The sequence below is a fragment of the Abrus precatorius genome, unplaced genomic scaffold, assembly GCF_003935025.1.
Source record: "Abrus precatorius isolate BTA unplaced genomic scaffold, Abrus_2018 Scaffold2, whole genome shotgun sequence".
NCBI lineage: Eukaryota > Viridiplantae > Streptophyta > Magnoliopsida > Fabales > Fabaceae > Abrus > Abrus precatorius.
In genome coordinates, this window is record NW_020874362.1 from 32,297,767 (window position 1) to 32,310,335 (window position 12,569).

The window sequence follows — 12,569 nt, forward strand, 5'->3', positions numbered from 1 at the left end:
ATAAGTAAATAATTTTTTCAAAATTAATCCCAAATAAATATACCTTTGATATTATTCTGATATATTTTCACTTATTTTTCTTTAAAAACATCAACCTCTGTATATAACTTGTCAGCATCAATTCCTGAACAAAAGTATTTTAGAAGAATTTTAAATAAAAATATTTTTAAGAGTATTCTTAAAAGAAAATATTTTTAATTTTTTATTATAAGAAATAATCTGTCTATATTATGTATTTATTTTTCATTTCAATATTATTTTAAATCTCAATTTATTAAATAAAATTTTTATCATTAATAATTATATTATTTATTTTTTAAATTTATAAAATTTATTAAATTAAAAATATTTACATAATATATTCTTATTTATTTACTTTAAAATCTTAATTTAATATTCTTAAATAATTAAAAAAATTGCTCAAAAACTTTGATAATTAAAATTATTTTAATATTAAATAAATGAACATTATTTTGAAGAAATTTATTTTAATAATTTCAATATAAATATTGTGTGTAAGATGATTTAAAAGAACATACAATTCAAATAAACTAACGAGTTGACAAAAAATTGAAGAAATAGTTAATGATTCAAAGAAATTTTATTTAAATACTAATAAACTAAATAAGATAAAGTGCAACAATAAGCAGTTTATTGAGGAAGCATAGTCATTGTCCTCAGAAAATTAAAGTTGTACTTATCTAGAAAAAATAAAAGCATATTTCTATTAAGTTCTCACATCTTATGCTAAAATAGCAAGAATAAATAACAAAAAATCACTTTTGGTGCATATAAGAATTTGCTTTTAGAAATGATATTTAACTTATATCTAAGTGAAGTAATAAATTAATAACTCATTATATGTAAGTTAAATAAAAAGTTCAGTGTAAAAATTTTTAGACTTACAAGAAAATTCTATCCTATAAATAAATAAATATATATATATATATATATTTAAACTATTTATTATTAAAGATAAATTTCATTGGATAAATTAAAGCTTATTCCCATTTATTTTTGAAATTTCATAAACACAATTGATGTTAACTAGAAGAGAAAATTAACAATTTCAATTTAGTTCAAAGTGAGGATAAATTAAAAAGAATGATTAGAAACAATATTTATAGAACATAAATGAATTATATAAAACCAACATAATGTTAAAAATAAACAATGATGAAATTAGTTGAAAGAAACCTTTTTTTTATAGGAAGCAATTATGCTAGATAGAGATATGATCACTATAAGCATAAAAATTTACTTTTTTGAATATTTAACGTGGTTGCATGTTTAGAAACAAAACTGAGAGTTACTAATAAGTTAAAATAGTTTCATTACTTACTAATTATATACAATTTGTGTATTAATCTATCATAATCAATTATATTAAAACAAAATCCAATTAAGTTTGATTTTTAGTAATCAATAATTTATAGTTTGGCAATAATTTAAATTAAGAGAATTATTTTGACAATAATTAACAATTGAATAAAAATTAAATTAATGAGTAGCTAATATTAAAAGTAACAATGGTATGAGGATTTAAAGGTAATTAACATCACAGTTAGGTTTTCAAAAAATGAAATTTAAATTTCAGGAAATTACTTAAAAAATCTAAAACGTCACTATTTAAATACAAGGTTGTATGAGAATCTGAAAATAGTCTTTTATTTAAGATTTAAAATTCATGATAAGAGTGGACAATAAGTCATACAAGTTATATATTAACAAGCAAGTGATTAAAATTCAATTACATTGCCAAAAACTTCAGTTTCCAAATTTATTTTCACCATTTATATCCTTTACTGAGTTTCATCTCACGCAGAGGCCCAAGGAACAGAGAATCACACATCATACAAGCATGCCAAATTAAAATTACAAAATATAACTTGGTAAAAAAAATTACAAAGCATAGCAAAATCATAGAAGCTAGATCCTTGGGTCCATTGGCAAATCTAGTCTTGTTGGATGAAAGAAGCGACCTTATGCAACAATTCCTGAGCCTTATCATGTTCAAGGTTTCTAACATGAAAGCAATGCTCCAAACCCCAATTCACAACAAGCTCAACACTCCCACCCCATCCACTCTTCTTAAGCTCCTCAAAGTACTTCTTTCCAGAATCAAACAAATGGTCCTTCTCAGCAGCGAACACCAACACCCTCTCGCACCCAAGCCTAGCCAGATCCTCTGCGGCCGGTTTCATCCTAGGATCATGCAACCCCTCGTTTTCTGGACACATGTACATCCACGTCTCATCATCCTCCTTCACACCCGCGAAGTATGGATGGACCAAAATAGCCCCGACAACCTTAACACCCGGTAACCCAAGCTTCCCTACTCGACTTACCAAAGTGTGGGTAATGTTGCCACCGGCGCTGTCGCCGGAGATAAAAACCCGCTGCAGATCGGCGTATTTGTTCAGCCAAGGCTCGGGTCCACTTCCTCCAGCGTGCGACGCGACCCACTGGAGTGCAGCCCATGAGTCCTCGTAGCAAGCCGGAATGGGTCGGGTCGGAAACAACCCGTATTCCACGGAGACGGCGATGACGTTGGCTTCGGAAACGATGGTGGCGACAAGGTTATGGTACGTGGAGGAGAAGGCAGATTGCATGCAGAACCCACCACCGTGGATGTAAAGGAGGAGGGGGATTTTTCGGATTGGGTCGGTTATTCGGGGCAAAAATATCCGAACTGAAACGGGTGGGTCGGTGGAGATGATGGTGTCTTTGGAGCGGACACCGGTGGTGGAATCGTCGGAAGGAGAAACCTTTTCGGAGGGGATGATGGGTCCGAACATCTCCAGTTTGCCGTCATTGTAAACACGGAAAAAACGAAACTGGTGGGCTATCTCATTTTCTTTTGCGGCCATTTTTGTTGCGGTAGGAAGTGAAGTGTGGAAGTGAGGGTGTGTTGTGTATGAAGAGGATGACGGGTGCCAATTTTCTACCATTCTTCTTCCATGTGCCAACCGAGTTTCAATCTTAACTTTCGGGACAAAATATTATAAATAAATCTTAACCTTTTTCTTTTTCAAATAATAGCGACATGTCATGCATAAGAAGTTTTTACTAATATAATATAAAAATAAAATAAAATAACCTGAATGGACCGGTGCTCACAAAATTTACAGAATTAGACTCAATTACTGTAGCAGTAATTGGGTAGCCAGAATTCGGTCCCTGGGCCACCGAATTCTGAAAGTTGAATTTTGATTGTTTTTCAATTTTTTAAATATTTGTATATAAATAAATAAATTTAATTATTTAAATTATATTTATATATTTATATTCTATTATGTGAAAATAAATAAAAATAAAAATAATATTTATTTTACATGTTTATTAATTTTTTTTACATAATTATGATAATAAATAATATTTTTATTTTTGTTATCATATTATTTAATATAATTTTAATTTTTGTAAAACGGTATTAATATTATATTTTGAAATTATATTTTTGTTTATTTAATATTATTTAAAAAAATTACAATAATATAATATTTATGTTTATATATTTATATTATGTTAATCTGTGTGACAGATTTTGATTGAAAAAATCGACTTCTGAGAGCGGTTAGTAACGAACTGCTCTCCAAAGTCGAAATCTAAGAGCGGTCCATTTTGAACCGCTCTCTTAAGTCTAATTTTAAGAGCGCTTCAAATTGAACCGCTCTCCAAAGTCGTACACGTTGGGCTAATGTGGAGGATTTGGAGAGCGGTTCAAAACCAACCGCTCTCAGTATTCAAATTTCGAGAGCGGTTCGTTTTGAACCGCTTTCAGAAGCTTCGTAACTTCGCTCCCTTCATCCACTTATTCACTTATCCGTTAACACCCTATCTTCTATCTTCATTCTCAATAGGAGTTCCCTGTTAGGAAGTGAGTTCCATCTCTCAATATAATGTAGCAAGATTCCTCAAGTATTAATTAACATAATATAAATATTTATTTTCACACAATATAAAAATAAAAATATAATTCAAATAATAAATTTTATTTTATTATTTAAAACTATTTTTATTATTAAATTTGACAATATATAATTATTATATAAACATAAATATTAGATAATATTTTTTTATTATATATAAAAACAAAAATGTAAATTATGTATGGAATTTGGTGAGATTTTTACATAAATAATAGTAAAAAAATAAAAATTATAATAATAATTGAATAATTTTAAATTTGTATTTGATAAAAATTACAATAATAATTTATTTAATTTTATATTTTTATAAAATAAATAAAAGTATTAAATAATAATAAGATTATTTATTTAATTTGAGATATTAATCTTTATTAAAATTTATACATAATTATTTATTTAAAAAATATTTTATTAATATTAATAAACATTATTAAATAATATTATCTAGATATATATATATATATATATATATATAATAATATATTTAATCTAAATTACTAATACTAAAATTTAGAAGTTGCAATGACATTCATAAAATTAAAAATTACATGAAGAAAATTTTAAAGTAATAACAACAACATAAATCAATGACGGGAAGTAGAAACTTGAGTAATGTTTGGACATGTCTTCCTTGTGTGATCAGGCGTGTGACAATAAGAACAATTTTTTTGCCGACTTTGTTGTTCTCTAATGTCCATCTCTGTCCTTATCCTACTAGACTTGGGTCGACCTTTTGAAGTTCTTTTCAGTTCTGGATTTGGACACAAAGTTGGGCCCGTGTAAGTTGGCCAATAGTCTTCATGTCTGAGTTCTCCAAACTGACCTTCGTATACCTTAGAAACTTGTTGTAAGGTATACACGGGAGATATGTATATGTCAAAGTTGTGGTGTGCGTATAAGCATGAAGCAAGTACATGCGAGCATGGGATGTGAACTTTTTGAAACTTGCCACAATCACACCACATTTCATCTAAACCGTACTGTAAATCTTCCTACGGGTCGAATTTCTGTCGGATGTTGCATTTCTTCGACTAAAAATCTAGTGCTTGTTCTGTCAAAGGTGATGACTCTATGAGTGTTTGCGTTTGACTGTGCATCTTGAATTGCTTTAGTTGCAACCTCCGAGTACATATGTCCAGCATTAATCATTGCATTTACTTCTCTGCCTCTGTCAATGAAGAACTTATTGCAACGGGTGTATGTTGCCAGGACCATGGAGCAAATTGGCAAGTTTCTGGTTTTCTTCAAGACCGAATTGATTGACTCTGCTAGGTTTGTTGTCATGTGTCCCCAACGTCGTCCATTGTCCCATGCCAGTGTCCATTTTTCCCTTGGGATGTTGTCCAACCATTGTGCAGCTTCAGGATTATTATCTTTTACTATGTTGTAATAGTAAAAGAATCTCGGTTCAGTCATCCCATATGCTGGAAACAAGATTACAAAAAAAATTAATATAACTAGCTAAGCAATTGTATAAAATATTAATAAGAATATAAAGTACGTAAAAAATTAAAATTACCCATATTGATGACATCTTTCTTCAGTGCAGCGTTTTTGAATCGTCGCATGAAGTTTTGTGCAATATGTCTAATGCAATAGACATGGACAGAATTGTTTTCCGTCCAACCACTTCTATTTTTGGAGTATGCACTTCTTATGGCCTCGTGACGATCCGAAATGAGGCACAACCCCTCTTGCGGACTTACATACCTCCTTAAGTTTTTCAAAAAAAAGAACCATGCATCGCTAGTTTCACCTTCTACCACAGTAAAGGTAATGAGGATTATGTTGTTGCGGCCGTCTTGCGCAACTGCCACTAATAAAGTTCCTTTGTATTTGCCATACAAAAATGTTCCATCCACTTGAACAATTGGTTTGCAGAAGGAAAAACCATCAATGCATGGCTTGAAGGTCCAAAATAACCTCTTGAAGAACACATTCCCCTCGTCAAGCAAGCCACCCTTGTATGTTGGTTGTGTACTCAATTTCCAGATGAAGCCTAGAATATACAGTTGCATTGCAAGCAACTGTCTAGGTAACTTATGGTATGACTCCTCCCAATTTCTGAAGATATTTTCAATGGCATGTTGTTTCGCTAACCATCCCTTCCTATAGCTGATTGTGTAACCCATTGTGGACTTTATGTGGGCTAAGATTGTTGTGCTGGGTGTGGATGGATCACTCTGTATATTTCACGAATCCCATGAGAAATCATTCGTGATCCCAAGTTGTTATGATCCTGTGAAATGAGTGGGGAAGTACATGTATGGCACCCGTCAAGCTTCATTATTTCCCAGTGTTGCTCTTTGGTGCGCAATATTGCGCGACATCTCCAAGAACAGTCGTTGTGAACGGATTCCACGACAAGCCTAGTTGTGCTTGACATCTTCACCTTGTAAGTCCAATGATTGACAATGTGAAATCTATTTATGGCATCTTGCACTTGTTCTTTTGTTAGGAAGCGCTGGCCAACAAATAGTGTTTCAGGTGGATACACTACCATTTCACATTCAAGTACATGGCCAAACTCAGAGTCATGTTCTTGTATTTGACTGGAAAAGTCTAAAAAATGTGAAGGTAGGTTGTATAATGGTAATGGTTGTGATGGTGAAATATTTGGAAGTGGGAGGGAGTCTTCTTCATCATCCTGCTGTTGAGATAAGATTTCATCTTCGTCCTCGCTAAAAGGATCAAATACTTCGTTTGGGAGACCCACAACAGCATGTTCTTCAATGGGAGTTTCTTCAAGAGGCTGAGAGGGTTGGGTTTGCTCAAATGGTTGTAAGGGTATTTCATTAAGGTCCATGAATTGACCAGTTAAAAGTTGTGTGTAGGACTGAAGGTCGGAATTCATATCATATGTTGGAAAAGGTGGATTTATGGTTTCGTAAGTTTGGTAAGGTGAAGATGAAGGCAAAAGTTGTGGTGGCTGTGTTTCGTTTGTAGCAAATGTAACATATAATTCTATACCTGATTGAAGTTGATTTGAATCGTGGATGTTGAACAGTGCCTCAACGTCTTCATCATCATTTAACTCAACACATGTGTAGTTACTAACTCCTGGGCCAAGTCTAATTGGGTAGCGAAAATGTATGGTTGTCACCCTTTCATTTTCGTCTCGGTTGAGTTTTGTGTGGATAATTTTCTTGAGCCTTTGTAGAGTCACTCCTCTCTTTAGATGTACCAATTTAGCTGATGATGAGGTCAACGTGACTCCTTCATAAGGACATTGGTTAATGGCACCATCAGAGTAAACAATGACATAGATTGAAGACATTTTTAGTAGGAGAAGGTTCACAAGAACAAGGAACAAGCTGAGAAGGTTGAATGAATAAAATGAACATGAATATGTCTATTTATAATGGTAACATTGGATTCTCAGTCATTCAATGCTTCACCACGTTTTACGAGTGAGAGTGACTTATCAAGTCACGCGGACCAAGAGATAGTGACTTCTGAGTCACGCAGACCAAGAGATAGTGACTTCTCAGGTCACGCAGACCAATAAATAGTGACTTCTGAGTCACGCAGACCAATAAATAGTGACTTCTGAGTCACGCAGACCAAGAGATAGTGACTTCTGAGTCACGCAGACCAATAAATAGTGACTTCTGAGTCACGCAGACTAAGAGATAGTGACTTCTGAGTTACGCAGACCAAGAGATAGTGACTTCTCAGGTCACGCAGACCAATAAATAGTGACTTCTGACTCACGCAGACCAAGAGATAGTGACTTCTCATGTCACGCAGACCAAGAGATAGTGACTTCTCAGGTCACGCAGACCAATAAATAGTGACTTCTGAGTCACGCAGACCAATAAATAGTGACTTCTGAGTCACGCAGACCAAGAGATAGTTACTTCTCAGGTCACGCAGACCAAGAGATAGTGACTTCTCAAGATTCTAAGGCTACTCTCTCATACCAAAGTTTGTCTATAAATATGTTTATCCAAGGGCACATGTTTTCATTCAAACTTGCGTCCATCGCTTCTTCGTTTCTCTTTATCTTTGATCTCATTACTAAAAATGTTGCTTTGGAAGCAAAATGAACACAGGTCCGCCTTTATTGGAAGAACGGTAAGTGTTATACATTACCATTATGTAAATCAATATTCTACATATAATGTTACTATTTTATGAATAACTGCAGGAAACTGAAAACATGATTTCATCTTTCTGTCATTCAATGACAGAACCCAGTCCTCTAATTGTACCCATACTTGAACAATTTGGTTTTGCTGGGGTTGCAAACTTAAGGCATCTTAAGGTGGATCACGCATTGATAACAGCTTTGGTCGAGAGGTGGAGACCTGAAACTCACACATTTCATTTTCCAACAGGGGAGTGCACCATAACCCTGGAAGATGTTGCACTACAACTCGGGCTAAGAGTTGATGGTTTACCAGTCATTGCTCCAACAATGTTTGACTGGGAGGAAATGTGTGACAAATATCTCGGTATCGTACCAGTCAAGGGAGAGTCACTAATTGGCTCTATGGTAAAACTGAAGTGGCTGAGAGACAACATGTTGCCATTACAAGAAGAATCATCTGAAGAAGAAGTTCACACTCATTGTAGGGCTTACATACTAGGTTTAATTGGAGGTGTTTTGATGCCTGACAAAACAAGCAACAAAGTACATCTTATGTATTTAGCTTTATTAACTAATCTTAGAAGAACAAGACGATATAGTTGGGGTTCTGCTTGCTTAGCTATGTTGTACAGGGAAATGTGTAGAGCCACGGAAGTTGGTAGCAAAACAATGGGTGGTTGCTAATCACTCTTAATGTCCTGGGCATGGTATCGCATACCATATATTGCGCCAATTTCTAGTAATTTACCAACATACCCTCTCGTGTGCAGATGGAGTGGGGGTAGAGTACTCAACTTTTGAAATAAACCTCACAATGATGTTGTGGGGTACAGATCAATGTTTGATCACATTCAAGCTAATCAGGTAACTCTTCATATTTATTTTCTTAACTTTTATACATCATCTTAAGTAACAAAGTTAATTTTATTTGTAGTTTTTATGGGCGCCATATCAAGACTTGCAAACATCAATACCCATGAAAGCATATAGAGATGTCCAATTGTGGACTTCATGTACTGCCATCCTTTGTTTTGCAATTGTTGAATGGCACCAAACAGATAGAGTCAAATTACAGTTTCGTCTCTGCCAAGAAGTCCCTTCTCCACCGAATAATTTGAATGACCTCCACAAAATTGACATGAGAGGAAGACAGGATGAAAATTGGGTTACAAGACATGCTCAATGGATCGAGATATGGAACAACAGACGTGAGCTGATAATAACGGGTCATCCAATGCAAGGCCCATTGTGTCACACACAAAATACATGGAATGGTACATTGCCAATTCCATCTATTTTCTATCTGTGCCACCACTACTATAAGATCCAAGGAGGAGTGACCAACAATTAAGGACTACCAACACATTTAAAATCGGTACGACTTCCACACCGTCGTACCACGAGACTGCATCAATTTCTCCGAACATTACGCCAGAAGCAAACATTATTAATACAAGACATTCGTCTGCAACAACATCGGAGGATTTTTTTACAAACTTATTTGGAGTTGATTTTACAACTCCATCTTCAGCACAAACTTACATGCAGTCTCTTTACCAACCGGATTTTGCTAATGAACTTGGTAATTCATCAAATGCATTCCAACAAGTACACCTTCATGATGATCCAAATCCTCCACAAGTTCATCCTGAAATTCCAGAGCAACAACCACAACGACGAAACCCACCACGTCACAGACGTCGCCCTCGTTGTGGAACTGGCCACCATTACGGAGATAGTTAATTATTAATGTTGTTATGAATTTGTTATCATCTTTGTTAATGCACTTTGTCTTCATCAATGTTACCTTAATAATATGAAACCGTTAATATTAAAATATTTGTTTCAAGTATAAATAATTAACTTATAATTTAATATTTTATTTACTTTTTAAAAATAAATTTTTTTCTCAAATAAAATTTATTTAAAATTATAATCATAAAGTTTTAGAGTTTAGGATATTAAAAATTATAATATTAAATAATGTCATTTTAAAACAAAATTAAAGTATTAAAAATTATAATATTAAATAATGTCACTTTTAAAAAAAACTAATTTAATTTACGTGAATGTCAGAAGGCATCTTTATTGGTTGGGATGAGACAAAACTCGTTTGGAAGTATGTGAGATGGCTTGAATGAGAAGAGAATCTAATGTTGAGCGTGACTGACTAGTCACTATCTATTGGTTGGGAGGAGAGAATTGTGTCATGGAGAGGTCAAAATCACTCGTAAGATGTGATATGGCATTGAATGACGAGGAATTCAATGTGCCATTATAAATAGTCATATTCGTGTTCATGTTCTTCATTCGGGATACTGTTTATTATGATGGACCATGCGTTAAAGTGTCATTAACTTTACATCAGGAATCTATGACACTGCGTCAGTGCGTCAAATTGTCATTAACTTTACGTCAGGGTGTTAGGAATCAATTGCTTTATGTCAGTGCTTTAGAGTGTCATTAACTTTATGTCAGGAATCAATGACACCGCGTCAGTGTGTCAAATTGTCATTGACTTTACGTTACCAAAGTTAATCTCAACCATTGAACACATTATAAACGATCCTGACCATCCTTTTTTTTTCAAGCACCTACTTTACAAATTGTCTATAAAAGACATATCATGTAGTTAACAAACACCACACATTCATTACAAAATATAACATTAACATCCAAAACTTTAGATGGAGGACTTCGGTATAACAAACATCGACAATTTCACAAATTCTCATCTAGCTGTTACGTTTGCAAATGGCCAGATTACCCATAATCACGAAGGTGTGAGCTTTCAATGTTCATCTCCAAAATTATTTACGATTCCACATGAGTGCACATTTGTGGAGCTGAAACAAAGAATTTGTAATGCTTTAGGCATTGATCATAACACCCAGTTCACTAACTTGTACTATCGGAAACCAAATCACAGTGGTGAGGGTTTAGTTATATTTGAAGCTTTTTCTATTTTAACTGATATTCATGTGGCGCAGATGCTTTCCTGGAAATCCAATTTTCCAGTCTCTTTGATCATTGAAATTTATGTCATCTATCAAAGATCAACAGAACAAATTATGACGCTTCTAAACCCTCCAGCCCCAAGCTCTTCATCAAACCCTCAATTCATCACTTCTAGCAAAGCTATAATATATTTTGGGGGACCTATCCAGCATGCCACCATCATGAACTGTCCACATGGTTATGGCCTTATGTTTAAATGTCTTCACCCAATAAGAATGATCATCCAACACAGCTGGACTTTCAATCAATTGTTTCAAGAGGTAAGTGAGGTATTGGATTATGGAGACAGGAAACAAATTACAATAATCAATTATAGACGACCGATCCGGGTCATCAACCAAAAACTCGTCTATGATTGCATAGAAATAAAAAATGATTCTGATGTGCAACAGATGATCGCACGATGGAAAAAAACATTTGAACTTCATTCAAGCATTCAACGTACACATAACTGGTCAAAGATTGAATTGTTTGTAGAAACAAAAGACCTACGACCCCCAACACTTGAAGAAAGACTTCGTGATTGGCATGACAGTAAGTATATTGACCATCATGGAGAGAAAAAAAATGCAATAGAAGATCTTTTTTAATTTTTAACCAATTAAATGTGTATTTTGTATTTTCTTTTCTATTTCCATGTCTGTTTCATTTTATTTTAATTATGAAAGTTTCATTTAGTTGTTGTTTATCTTCTTTTATTTAATTTTTTATCTATAAATTCATTTCATATTATCTAACAAAAATAATCTTAATGATTTCATTTAATTAATTTTGCATACAATAAATTAAAAAACAAAGATATTATCATAACTCAAATTTTTTTATTTTTATTAATATCATTTTACAAACTAATTTATTAATTTTTAAAAAATTTAATATTTTATTTTCATTAAATATAATTTTATTATTTAATTTATTAATAACTTTTATATTAATATATATTAAATAAATAAATATTATTAAAATAAATAAAAACATGTTGAGATAAATATTATTAGTTAGGTAAATAAATATTAAAATGGGTGATTGAGATAAATAAAAAAAAATTATTCAAAATAATATTATCATGACCAATTTACGTACAGAATTCGACTACCCGAAAGCCGAGTTCTGGTCTTCAAAAATGTGGCGCCAAAGTCCACTTATGAGAGCGGTTAAATCAGAACCGCTCTCAGAAGTCGCCTTTTTCGCCACTTATTTGAAGACCAGAATTCGGCTTTCGAAGAGTCGAATTCTGTACGTAAACAGTAATTCGGTCTACTTTGGTAAATATTTTTGGAACAGGTCTATTTCAGTATTTTTATTTTTTATATATATTATTTTGGTTAAAAATTCTCATGCATAATACATACACGTTTTTCTACAATTTAAATAAATTTTAAAAATAAAGAATTTAGAACAGTAATATTTTATCATTTATAAAAAATCATTGTATTAAATAATAATATTTTAAAATTATAAAAAAGGTATCAAACAATAAAAAGTAAAAGAGATAACCTTTTTAAACTGAGATAAAAATTCTAAAA

At 32.8% G+C, this 12,569-nt stretch overlaps 2 protein-coding genes across 2 annotated transcripts; one reads left to right on the plus strand and one right to left on the minus strand.

The window, feature by feature from the left end:
* Positions 1-1,711: 1,711 nt before the first annotated feature.
* Positions 1,712-3,000, minus strand: LOC113859213 (probable carboxylesterase 1). The gene has a single exon (XM_027492027.1). The coding sequence runs from the start codon at positions 2,949-2,951 to the stop codon at positions 1,956-1,958; it is 996 nt and encodes a 331-aa protein (XP_027347828.1). The 5' UTR covers positions 2,952-3,000; the 3' UTR covers positions 1,712-1,955.
* Positions 3,001-8,118: 5,118 nt separating this feature from the next.
* Positions 8,119-8,719, plus strand: LOC113859848 (protein MAIN-LIKE 2-like). The gene is made up of 2 exons (XM_027492520.1): positions 8,119-8,536; positions 8,658-8,719. Exons 1-2 carry the CDS (start codon positions 8,119-8,121, stop codon positions 8,717-8,719), a joined length of 480 nt encoding a protein of 159 aa, XP_027348321.1.
* The last annotated feature ends 3,850 nt before the right edge of the window (positions 8,720-12,569 follow it).